The sequence below is a fragment of the Phodopus roborovskii genome, unplaced genomic scaffold (genome assembly GCF_943737965.1).
Source record: "Phodopus roborovskii unplaced genomic scaffold, PHOROB, whole genome shotgun sequence".
Taxonomy (NCBI): Eukaryota; Metazoa; Chordata; class Mammalia; order Rodentia; family Cricetidae; genus Phodopus; species Phodopus roborovskii.
Window position 1 is genome coordinate 9730346 of NW_026125295.1, and position 12262 is coordinate 9742607.

The following is a 12262-nucleotide window of genomic DNA, read 5'->3' on the forward strand; positions in this document are numbered from 1 at the left end:
GGGGAGGATGGCCCCTGGAGGTGGGCGGTCACAGGGAGTCCACTCTCTTTCATTCAGCCTGGGACGCCAGGGGATGGTGGGGCTCCCCTTCTCAGCTAAGCCGTTCTGGAAATACCTCACAGGTATCTCCTAGATGGCTCTAAATTGGGTCAAGTTGTCCCTGGATGGATGAGCATGAACGTGTGCCCCTGTCCCTGCTCTCCACACCCCATCTCCCCGCCCAGGTCGCTTGCCCTTTCCACCTGCTGTGTAACGAACTTTACCCTATAGCAAGTAAGCTAAACCAGAAGACAAACACTTGTTTCTTCTTTTTGGTTGTCCCGCCATGTCTAGCCTAGGGCTGCCTAGACCAGACTTGCCTCAAACTCATGGAATCTGCCTGCATTAGTTAACCTCTCAAGCGTGAGCGTTTACAGGCATATGCCACCATGCTAGAGGGGTGCACTGTTTCATCCACCTTTCGTGGCCATGCGTCAGGGACACCGCAGGCGCTTAATTAATATTTCCAGAAAAAGTGAAAGAATTTGGCCTTTTATGGGTACTTTTACTTTGTAACCACCAAGGTAACCACAAGTAATTGTAGCAAATGCTTAGATGACCACAGATAACCATAATTCCACACAATCTTTGTTTTGTTTTCCTTTGACGGTGGATGTCCTTCCGTATGTTATGATTATATGTTTCTCTTATTGGTTGATGAATAAAGCTGTCTCGGCCAATGGACAGGCAGGATATAGCGAGGCAGGACATACAGAGGGGCTAGAACGAGAGTAGGAGAATTCAGGGAAGAGGAGGAGGCGACAGGTTGAGTCGCCAGAGGGAAGCCATGGAGCTGCAGAGGAAGCAAAAGCCTGGGCATCACCGGGAAGCCAAGGAAGACCACGTGGAGACTAGAAATGAGATGACAATGAAGAGAGAGCTAGCCAAGTAGGAGGCCTGAGCCATCCGCCAAACAGTTCATAATTAATATAAGCCTCCGTTTATTTCGGACTGAAGGGTGGTGAGATGGGCTTCAAACATATGGTTGTCATTTAGGGGTGGGTTTTTAAGTAAGTTTTAGGCGAGCTGGGGCAACAGAGGGAAGCCCTACTCAAAAGACCAAAGGAAGAAGGTTTGGTTCAGTGCCAGAGCAGGGTTCCAGAAACTGCAGATCATGAGGACAGACCCTGAGCTGCGCTTCCCACCAGCCGGTCACTTCCTACCTTGTATTCAGCCCGACCGACCCCATGGTTTTTAATCTCCCAAACAGCCTGAGGCGGGGGGTGGGGTGGGGTGGGGAATGGGGGTCAAGGGAGGGCAGCAGCATCTGTGCCCGGGATGGAGCGGGGTGAGCCCCAGGATACATGCTGAGTGGCAGCTGCGAGGACCTGCGTTCGAGTCTTGCCCACACGGGGCGAGGGGTCTGCCCTGTGCCTCACTAGCCCTTCGCACGCGGAAAACGGGAGCGCGAGTCCCCCGGGGAAGGGGCTGCGCAGCCCGGACCTCAGGCCCAGGGACAGGGCTGGAGCACCGCGGCCACGGGGTTCGGATCTCAGCCCGGCCCCGGTCCGGTCGGTCCCCGCGCTCGGCCCCCGATCCGGCCCCCACTCGGCCCTCGGTTCGGTCCCCGCCAGGTCCCGTCCTCCTCAGCCGCCCCTCACTTACCGCTTCAGGTCTGTCTTCTGGGCGGCCAGCGCTTCCTCCGCCCTTCCCGACGCCGCCACGCGCTGCCCTGGCAACCGTCACCAGGGAAACCAATCAGGTCCCGTGCGTCTACGGGGGCCGGGAGAGCCCCTACAGGACTGAGGGGAAGGTGCTGCGGGCCCCTGGGAGACCTACCAAACTGCAGCTGCGAGCTGGATGCAAGAGAGCTACGCGCCCTTGCGTCCTTCACTCTTCCGGAGTGTATTTTATTTAAAGATTTCTTTTTATTCTTTATTTGTAAAGGCAAGGGCTCCTGCGTCCCAGGCTGGCCTCGAACTCGCTCTGTAGCCAACGATGCCATTGGATGACAGGCTGCACCACCACGTGTGTGCAGTGTCTCTTAAATTTAAAAGCTCCGTACAGGGATGCGCATGCTTTGTGTGTATAGAGGCCAGAGAGATCCCCAGGAACCTGAGCCACAGACAGTTGTGAACTGCCAGCAGGTGCTAGAAATCAAATGCAGATCCTCTGCAAGAGCAACTAGCGCTCTAAGTTAGAGTCCTCTCAGGCTCCCAAGGACTTTTTTTTTAAATAAGGATTAACCCATTCTCACAAAACCAGGAACAATTTTTTTCTAGTTTCTATTTAAAAAAACCAAACAAACAAAAACAACAAACAAACAAACAAACAAACAAAAAACCCAAACAAACCTTCCCTGTCCCCGCTGAGGTGCACCTGCCACCATTTGCTCATGTTTTAGCCTGAAAAATTTCCACAGTTTATAAACGTGATGCGCTATCAGTCAGGACGCCAAGAGAACGTGGATCCATCTTCATTTTGTCATCCCAGCCCCCACGTCCTGTTTCTCTGACCAGGACTACTGTTTGACTGTTTTAACTTTTAAAATTACGTTTTATTAATTTGTTGGGCACCTATGCCATGCGCGTGTGTGGAGGTCCAAGGACAATTTGTGGGAGTTGTTGGCAGCAAGTGCCTTTGCCTGCCGAGTCATCTCTCCAGGCCTCGGTGTGTAGCATGCTTTAATCATTAACTGTATAACATATTTCCAAAGCATCAAACAGTCAGATTAAACACAAGAAAGAAAACAGAGCATCTTAAACAACTGACATTCCCATTGATTCTTCAAATTCTGCAAGTGGGGCATGACAACATTAATTCCCAAGGTATTTTTTGGGATTATAATTACATCACTTCCCTCTCCCCTTTCCTTCCTGTGAAAAATCCCGTGTGTTCCCTGCTTTCTTCCACATTCACGGCCCCTTTTTAACTGTGTGTGCGTACAGACTGCCTGTCCCGTGTGCACACTGCCAACTGTATGTTTGTTTTCAGGACTGGCCACGTGACATGGGATAATCGATTGGTGGGCTCTTCTCTGAGCTCTCTCTCTCCTGACTTCAGCGTTCCTTTCTTGCCTGTGGCTCTTTGACCAGGGTTGAGGCCTTGTGAGCATTTCCTCTCCATGGTAGCATGTCTGTTGAAATCATTTAGTTCAGGTCATGCTTAGGCAGCCATGTTGGTGAGACTTTATGGGTGCAGTCATTTCTGGGAGAGACAACGTCATTGCAAATTTCTTCTTAAAACAAAATAAACAAAACAACCTAATTATAATGTGTGCATGTGGAGGCCAGACACCAACCTCGGGGCCGTTCCTCAGAGCCCTTTCATCCGGTGTTTGAGACCGTCAATTGTCAGTCCTGTCTCATGTGGGGAGAACTTCAGTGTCCAGATCTGGGCGGCCTGTGGGCCACTGTCCTGTTTAACTGTGGATGGCACCTGGGTTAGGGTTTTGAATTGTGTAAGGTCAGGGGAAGTAAAGCTGGACAGCAGGGAAGAATACACTCATTTCTTTCTGCTCGTGACTTCCCTGTGGTAATCGACTGAACCTGGAACCGTGAGCTAAAATCAGCTTTTCCTCCTGACTTTTTGTCACAGTATTTTACATACCAACAGAAAGGCATGGGGCCTCTGGGACCCAGGGCCACCATTTGGCTGGGCTGTCTGCCTGTCTGTCTCCCCAGCACTGCTGGGACTACAATTGTGCGCACTGCCAAACTTGCCTTTTTATACGTGGGTTCAAGGGATCTCACTGAGGTTCTCAGTTGAGCCAGTACCCCAGCCCATGTGTATTTATCTTCTTGAAGATAACAGGTCATCAAGTAGGCTTCCTGGCTGAAATTACATTCCTCCTACACATAGACATGAACTCACTCTGCTCAACGAGAAACTGAATCAAACAGAAAAGTGACTCCAACATGAGCCGAGTCACAAACGTCATTTCATTGTTTAAATTATTTTATGTGACAGTCTGGTGCCTGAGGAGGCCAGAAGAGGTCACCGGATCCCTTGGGACTGGAATTATAGATGGCTGTAAGCTGCCACATAGGTGCTTAGAGTTGACCCTTGTCCTCGGGAAGAGCAGCTGTTTCGCTGTAGCTTTCTTAAATGGCAGCATCACCATTGCTGTGGGACTCAAACTGGCCACGGGAGAGCCCTGCAATGTGTGCAGTGCCCACTGTCTACACTACTGCGTACCTAGCCGTCCTGCTTCATAATGGGAGTTTTACTGCAGCTTAGACACCAAGGCACCAGCCCAGCTCCGCCTCAGCTACGGAGGTCCAGATCCTCTGCTATCTGTGCTGAGTGCCTCGCGGGTGTGAGTCGAGCCATGTGAACAGGGCAGAGCCAGAAGCTTGCATAGGTGCCGGAACCCTTGGGCAGGTCGTAGACCCCCATCACCCTCCCTCGCTTTGCCAGCCCAGAGCTCTTTCCCCAGGAACGGCCCCTACCAGGGTCCATAGAGCCACCACAAAGGTGTGAGCACAGATCCAGAGCATTGACAGACAACCTTGGGACACCTGCGCCCGGGGTTTAAAGCCTTACTTTCATTCAGCTTCTTACTCAGGAACCCCCAAAGGGTTAAAACGTTCAGTTTCTCAGACTCAAGCCTTTTTCTGGTGGACCTGAGCGTTGCTGGGCCCAGCTTCCTCTAGACCCTGGAAAATGTTTTTGTGGTACATCATTTTGGTTCCAGGCAGGTCTAATGCTACCAATGGAGCTTATGTCTAAATTGTGTTTGTGTATATGGAGATCTCCGTCATCAAATGCTGACTTCCTCAGAAAACTCAGTGTTCTGACAAAACCCAGTGCCTGTGCCCCCGGCCCCCAAATGACCTCCCAGATGGATGAGATCTACCCTGGCCCTTCCCCAAGCCACTAGCAGAATGGACTGGGCATACAATGTGATTTTCCTCCCAAATTTCTCCGTTTTATTCTCAGTTCATGTCACAGGTTTTGTAGTTGTTGCTTAGTGTTTTTATTTAGCTTTTTTCTTTCTTTCCGGTGCTGGACATTAAAACCACTGAAGAACAGAGGAAGGAGACATGGCTAAGACGCAGAGCGAGGGGAGACGGTGGTGTTGCTAACAGAAATGTAGACCCCAGGAGGGTAGACAGCAGCTTCTGCTGAAGATGAACATTTGGTCATTCAGTCACACTGGAGATAGCCCAGAATACGAGACAGCCAGTGGCCTCAGCTTGACCCACTTACAGCCACTTTCCTCTCTTGTCCCATGCAGGTGGCTAAGGGAAAGCAGAGTCCTCGAGCTGCGGACTCGGGCACATGTGCAGTCCTGGTTCCTGAGCTCAGCCCGGTTCACTGGTCACGTGCCACTCCATCTTACAGGCTGGCCTTTGTTTCCTCCTCAATCCAAAGGGCTCTCAAACAGGGTCTGGACATAGTTCCCTCAGCTCTACGACTCATACAAGGCACCTGTTACCTCATGACCCCTTGGCTTTGTTTTGGCCTTGCAGTCATGAGGGGCGGGCTGCAGATTTACATATGGATAGAAGCCTAACTACGAGTCCCGGGAACTCTGGGCTTTGGTTCCTGTCTATAGGACAGGAGGCATGGTTTCCATGACCACTGTGGTCAGGGAGCAGCTGGCCTCACTTTCTGAAGTCCATTAGGGAGCTTGTAAATGTGGTCACATAGGACTCTCGCCACTAGATGTCACTGTTGCTCAGATACGGCATCCCCAGTAATGGCAGATGGGTTCTGGAACCCCCAGTGAGCCCCCAAACCTCAGACAGGTGCTCAGGTCTCTCAAACAACAGTGAGGGGTTTGCTCATGAGCTGTGCACATTCTCCACAGCCTTCCAGTTTCTCCATGTCCCTCACACTGTCTAACGCAAGAGGACAACATGTAATAGTTGTTACACCACACTCCTAGGAGCCGCACAGGAAAAGGAAATCCACACATGCTCAGTACTGACACAAAAATAAAATATTTCACATCTGTGTGGCTGGATGAATCCACACACGTGGATCAAGGACCAGCTGAAACCTGATAAATGCAAGAACCCCAAGACTTACTCTAATGGATTCAACAAACATTAACTGAGCCAGAAACTGATACCAAGTGCTTTGGATGTAAAAGATCGTTGTGCCCTGACAGTTAATGGAGAAGAAAGGCCTGAAGCAATCACTCCACACTCCATCAGTACCCAACACTGGGTGAGGATTCTCGCCAAGAAAGCTGTCTCTGGGGAAAGACGTCCAGTCTCAGCCTTGAGCTCTGCACCAGCCAGTCGCTCCAGATGCTTCTACTGGCAGCCATGTTTAGGTGTGATCTTTAGACCCAGACGTTAAGCCCTATACTCAGTGGTCGTAACAGCAGTGATGTACTGACTGAAGAAAGTGTAGCACGCTAGGCAGGCCCCGCCCTCCAGGGTCCCCACTTTAGATGAGGAAGACACAGCTATCAGGCTCACAGTGGCAGAGCCATGAGTCCAGGTGTTACTCAACAGCCAATTCTCAAAATGGAGAACATCACTAAAGCAGGAAGTCAAAAACAAAACCGGAAACAAACCAGAGAACTTTCTGAAACTTGTTCCAGCAGCCAGACATGACCACAGAACCGAAGCTAGCCGTGCTCTCCTATCATGTAGTGGCTGGGTCCAGATCACACAATCCCTGATTAGGACATGCAGGGTACAGTCTAATCTTACTAGATATGGCCACTGCTGCCACTCCAACCTCACAGAGGCCACCACATCAAATCCTTACATCTGTCCACACCTATCATGCTATTATCCTGTCCTGGTTTCTTCTAAAGGCACAATTCCAACCATCCTAAACTAGAACAATAAAAAGCTAAGTCAGTCCTGTTAACTGCCTGCCTCCCAGGCTCATGTGACACAGACCTGTCTGCACATTAATTTAACAATATTACACGTGTAAGCCAGCAACATGGCTCAGCAGGTAAACGTGCTTGCTACCAAGACTGTGAACCTGTGAGAACTAACTCCCCAAATTGTCCTGCGACTGCCCCCTCCCCACAGGAGTGATAAAAGGGAGAGGGTTGGAGAGATGGCTCAATGGTTAAGAGCAAGCATTGCTCTTGTAGAGAACCCAAATTCAGATCCAGCCCCAGGGATACTCCAGCCTCTGAGGGCGCCTGCACACACCCAATATATGCCCACATCTATGCATAATGAAAACAGAATTTCTCAGCAGTGTGGGGCACGCAGCGAGTGCCCAGCAGATGCCAGCCATTGCTCTTAGCTGTAGATGGCCTTTGACTGCCTCTCCCCCACCACAGGAGCAGACATTCTGTTCTCTAATCAGTGTTGCCCAGGGAATTTTTTTACTTTTTCTCTATGCTGAAATAAATACAAGACATCCAATGTGTTCACTTATTTTAATAACAACACACATGCCATGTTGTCACTGTGGAATGTAAGTTCCTGTTGAACTGGGGATTTTACAGTGCACCAAGCATTCTGCATATCCAAGTCTGTGTGTAAAAACAGCGTACCCACCATTCTCTCATTTATGGCACTTTGGTAGTTATGATTCTTACAGGGAAAGTAAGACACACTGTCCACAGTAAGCTGTGTATTTTCTTTATCACGTTTGTACCACCATTTAGAGTACCTACTTCTGCTGGGCTATAGCTCAGTGGTAATGGCAATTGCTTAGCTTACATGAGGCCCTGCATTAATACCCAGCATCACAAAAAAGAAACAAAAATACCTCCATTTCAATATGATGTTGAAGAACTATCCTATTAAAAAGCAGCAAAAATATAACTTTGCAATTATAAAAGAGCTAAACTGGAACCCATAATTACTCTGTGTGTAAGTATGATCCGAATAAACTCTACAGCTCTCATCAGCTTTCCTGGTTGCACACACACACACACACACACACACACACACACACACACACACCCTGCCCTCCCTCAGTTGTAGGGGAGCTTATAAGTTAATTATTTTTCATGCATTCTTTGGAAAGTGTTTTCAGAAGCCAATAAATAAACCTTAAAACCTTAAGTTCTAAAGCCAGCCTACAGGCAGACAAAAAAAGCTAAATGAATTCTTCACCAACATCTTCCAAAGCAAGGCCAGCCCTGCAGCACACTGTGTGTCTGGACTGTCCACCGTCCTCCTTAAAACTCGCATCATAAGGGTGCAAGGAGAACACTGTTGCCAGCTACATCCAGGGGACAGATTTCTTCTGTGTTAACCTGACTGCCCCCAGTGACCGAGTTAGTGAACTAGTCACCAACAATTTGGTCACTGGGTAAATCAAGCTGGCAAGAAAGTGAGCCAATATACAATACTGTGTTATTGTCTAAACCCATGTTATTTATTGTAGACACAAACATGTAACCTCAATATGAGACGTCTAACTAAAGCAAGCACCTCCCAGACCAAGGCAGCAGCTCGTCTTCTAAGGCTTAGGCTTGGCCCAGAATTCCTTATACATGGAATAGCCCATACCTAAAAAGAAAGAAGAGAAACGTTAAAACGGCTCCTTCAGCACTCAGAAAAAACACAATAGTGCACAGGACAGCTACAAGGGCACCAGAAGCGCACACTCCTCACATCCAACCCTAAAAGCCTTTAGCTTCCCCAGCGGGGTAGGGCCACTGTGTCAGCTCACTGTGTCACAAGGTTTTAATGAACAACCAGTATGTGCCTGTCAATTTTAAAAATACCCACTACATAATAGCAGATAAAGTCACTAAGTCATGATGCCAGTAAAATATTTTCTACTTTCCCAATCTCAATATAGAATCACATTCTTCTCAGAAAACTGTTACTACCAACCTATACTCAGATGGTAATGAAATTCTATTAAGGGTTTATCTGTCATAGTAGGTAAAATTATCACTGCTCTAACTAACTAATTATTCTTTCACAAGAAAATGAGAAAAAGGTATTTTCAAGCTGCTTCAAGACCAGGAAAGAAGGACTCAGTTTGGGTGGTAAATAAAGAAAAGCATCAATGAAGCACATGTTTGAAGATGTCCCGTTGGAACTCACCCAGAGTCATGGCTCCGACAACAAAGCCCTGGGCTGCCACACGCATGTGGATCAAGTGAATGGACATCTTTGTGTTGCCCCTGTTTTTCAGTCTGTACAACCCGTAGGCAACAATTGCTGCAAACCCTGCCATTCCTACAAAACGAAGTCACAATCGTGTTAGATGCTTGGAAGAGGCACAATCTCACCATTAACCAACATACTTTCTGCTAGTTTGTAAGGATACTTATCAGATCATTAACTAACACACAGCTTTCAATTCTTTTTCATAAGCCCAAATCTAGAATTCATAGCAAACAGCAGCAAATCTAGAAAGGATCTTTTTCTTGGGTCTCTGGTTCTTTTGGAAGAGTATGTAACTGTGTGGCTTGAATTCCACCTATCAAGCATGGGGGTTTCTCTCCCAAACCCCTGTGAAGGCTCCCATGTATCCCAGGCTGGCCTCAAATTTCTTATGAACAGAAGATGACCTTGAACCCATCCTCCTGCCCCTACATTCCAAGTGCTGGGTTCTAAGCCACAGTGCCCTGCTAAGGAATAAGTAGACAGATTTGAGAACTCGAGGGGGGCAGTGACTGGGTGGGAAGAGGCAGCCTCCTGAAGTTCACTCTGGCACATGTACACATATGCAGTAATAAAGAAATGAAATTTTCATTTAAAATAGACCATACATCCTCTCAAATGTCTAGGAAGTTATGATAAAAGTCAATCATGTGTTAGGTCACAAAGAAAACTGAGTTTCAGAAAACTAATTCCTATAGACTCATAACCTAAAACTGAAACCTGCTCATCAATATAAAGTGGGTGACACATACATAACCTAAAGCTGAGGCCTATCAATCAATATAAAGTGGGCGACACATGAAAACTAAAGAGATTACCCTAGTAAAGAGATTAGGGCTTGGACGTTAAAACAGAAAGAAAGAAATTAGGAAGTAACTGTATTAGCACTGAAAAGGAAAACAACAACAACCCAGTACTCCTTAGAGTAAATCATCTGTCAGACGCAAACCAGAAAGTAATGTACAGGAGAACTGAGGATGGGAATTTGAGTGGGACACCTATCAGTCTGCAGGTCTACAACTGGTGGCCTTCCAGATAATTCTGTTTTACCTCTCTGGGTCTTAGACATGCCTAGGCTTCCCCCTAGATGCCTTCTGATGTGCCAATGAAGTAACTGTCCTACTTGGCTTTAGCATGAATATGACATTCCATAACGGTGGTTCTCAACCTCCCTGAGGCTGCAACCCTTTAATTCAGTTCCTCATGTGTGCTGACCCCAACCATAAAATTATTTTCATTGCTGCTTCATGACTGTAACTTTGCTACTGTTATGAACTGTAATATGTGTTTTCTGATGGTCTTGGGTGATCACTGTGAAAGGGCCGCTTGACCCCTGAAGGGGTTGAGAATCACTGTTCTAGAGTCAAGTGAGGGAGTCTGAATTCGCGTACTGCCCAGATCAGGCTGACCTGTGGCCATGCCCGTGAGACACTGTTTTGATTGACAGTGGGAGGGCACAGTCCACTGTGGGTGGTGCTGGACTACATAGTAGCTGGCTGAACATGAGCCTGGGAGCGAGCCAGCAAGCTGACTCCCTTCAGAGTTTCTGCGTCAGGTCCCTGCCCTGCTGTCCCTGCTGACCCTGCCGTCCCTCAGTGATGACGGCCACCTGGAAGCTTAAGACAGATATATGGCTTTTCTTTCTTCCTGTCCATGCTCTTGGTGATGGATTTTATCACAGCAACAGCTGTGTAACTAGGACAGTAATTGTTTCTCTAACTGGCCTTGCTGTTTCTCATTTGATTTTCTTGTATTCCCTGGGCAGACCAACAGAGTTTCTTCCTGAAGTATGTACACGGCCCCTTTCCTGCCCTATGCAAGTGTCAGGGTCTCCAGGCAACAACAGCCGTGTTCACATGGACCCCAGACCTGCTCCACTTAAAGGGAGTTTTCTGGTATTTTAACCCTGAATATAATTTGTGTCCGCTTTAAATGAAGAAAGTATTCCAGTTCACTGATTTGGAATTTCCACTGATTCTATCGCTGTTCCATGAGCTGCGAGGCCGGCATGGACACTGCATGCCTCTGTGACTGACCGCAGTACAATGTAAGCGGCAGGGTTCAGTAGCCGTCCCTTGTAGCCGCCACACAGCACAGCGCAGAAAGCAATGTCTTCTAGGAGGAGAAGCCTGCCAACTTATCCTTGGCTTCCCCTGGACTTCACTGCAGACATTTTCGTTAACTTTCACCTCTACCCCTGCAGTGCTATGATTACAGTGTTTCTGTCTTGAGCCCTCACAAATCTCGGAGTCAGGGTTGGTCCTGGAATCCCACACAGTATGAGTCCCTGAACTAGGAGCCGGCCACACAAATCTGAGCACGTACGCTTTTGTGATGATGACCTTACCACACTTCAACAAAAGAAGAAAAAAGGTATTTCAGGATCTACTCAATTTATCATCCTTCCCCTACTTTGAGCTCAAAGCAGACTAATCATCAGAATGTCAGCCACTTACCAATGGGGACAAACGGGGTCTCCTTAGCTTTCCGAATGAGCTTAGATCCCTGACCTTCATCATACGAAGAAAGAGAAAGGTCTGTGTTGGTTGACATTGTGACTTCTTGAAGAGTCTTCCTGAAAGAATTTTTTGAGGCTCTGTAATTAAAAGCATATAGAATATTATTATCTAGAACCACTATGCCTAGTTTCCATGGTATCTGCTGTGAACTTGAAAAAAACAATGTTAGATAAACTTTCACAACTAAAGAGAACTGTGTACATTTATTACCCCATCATTTTGCCTTTTCTCCCATATAGCAATTTTTATTTAACATATTGTGAAGAACAGCAATATTATTTTTAAAGATTATGTGTAGGTGTCTCTCTCTGTGTGTATGTGTATCTGTGAGTGTGTGTGTGTGTGTGTGCGCACGCGCGCGTGTCTGCTTGCAGGTGTCGGAGGCAGCCAGAAGGTATTGGATTCCTGGAGCCATTCAACACAGGAGCTGGGAACTGAACTCTGGTCCTCAGCACTGAGCCACTGCCCCTACTAAGCATTTTTAGAGTGGTCTTTTAGGGCTCTCAACTGCTGACTTGCTGGCTCCCACATGCTACCTGGCTTTAGTTTTCACCTCTGAATAGTTTCCAGTCTGTTACACTAATTAATGGTTATTGCCTTTTGGGAAAAGAGTGCAGTTATAGACAAAATTCTTACCTAGTTTATTCTTTATTCCTTTTTGAGACAAAAAAGTAATTTTAGCAAATGCTGCTAGAAATAGCTTCTTAC

The 12262-nt window shown here is 47.4% G+C and overlaps 1 protein-coding gene across 1 annotated transcript; it reads right to left on the reverse strand.

The window, feature by feature from the left end:
* Positions 1 to 7328: 7328 nt before the first annotated feature.
* On the reverse strand, positions 7329 to 11631 carry Higd1a (HIG1 hypoxia inducible domain family member 1A). The gene is made up of 3 exons (XM_051202769.1): positions 11492 to 11631; positions 8973 to 9107; positions 7329 to 8426 (listed from the first exon to the last, which is right to left on the reverse strand). Exons 1-3 carry the CDS (start codon positions 11586 to 11588, stop codon positions 8377 to 8379), a joined length of 282 nt encoding a protein of 93 aa, XP_051058726.1. The 5' UTR covers positions 11589 to 11631; the 3' UTR covers positions 7329 to 8376.
* Between the last annotated feature and the right edge of the window lie 631 nt (positions 11632 to 12262).

Coding starts and splice junctions, on each gene's coding strand:
- Higd1a (XM_051202769.1), bottom strand. CDS start 11,588: ATGTCAACCAACACAGACCTTTCTCTTTCTTCGTATGATGAAGGTCAG. Junction 9,108..11,491: donor GACCCCGTTTGTCCCCATTG/GTAAGTGGCTGA, acceptor TTCGTTTTGTAG/GAATGGCAGGGTTTGCAGCA. Junction 8,427..8,972: donor TGTCGGAGCCATGACTCTGG/GTGAGTTCCAAC, acceptor CTTTCTTTTTAG/GTATGGGCTATTCCATGTAT.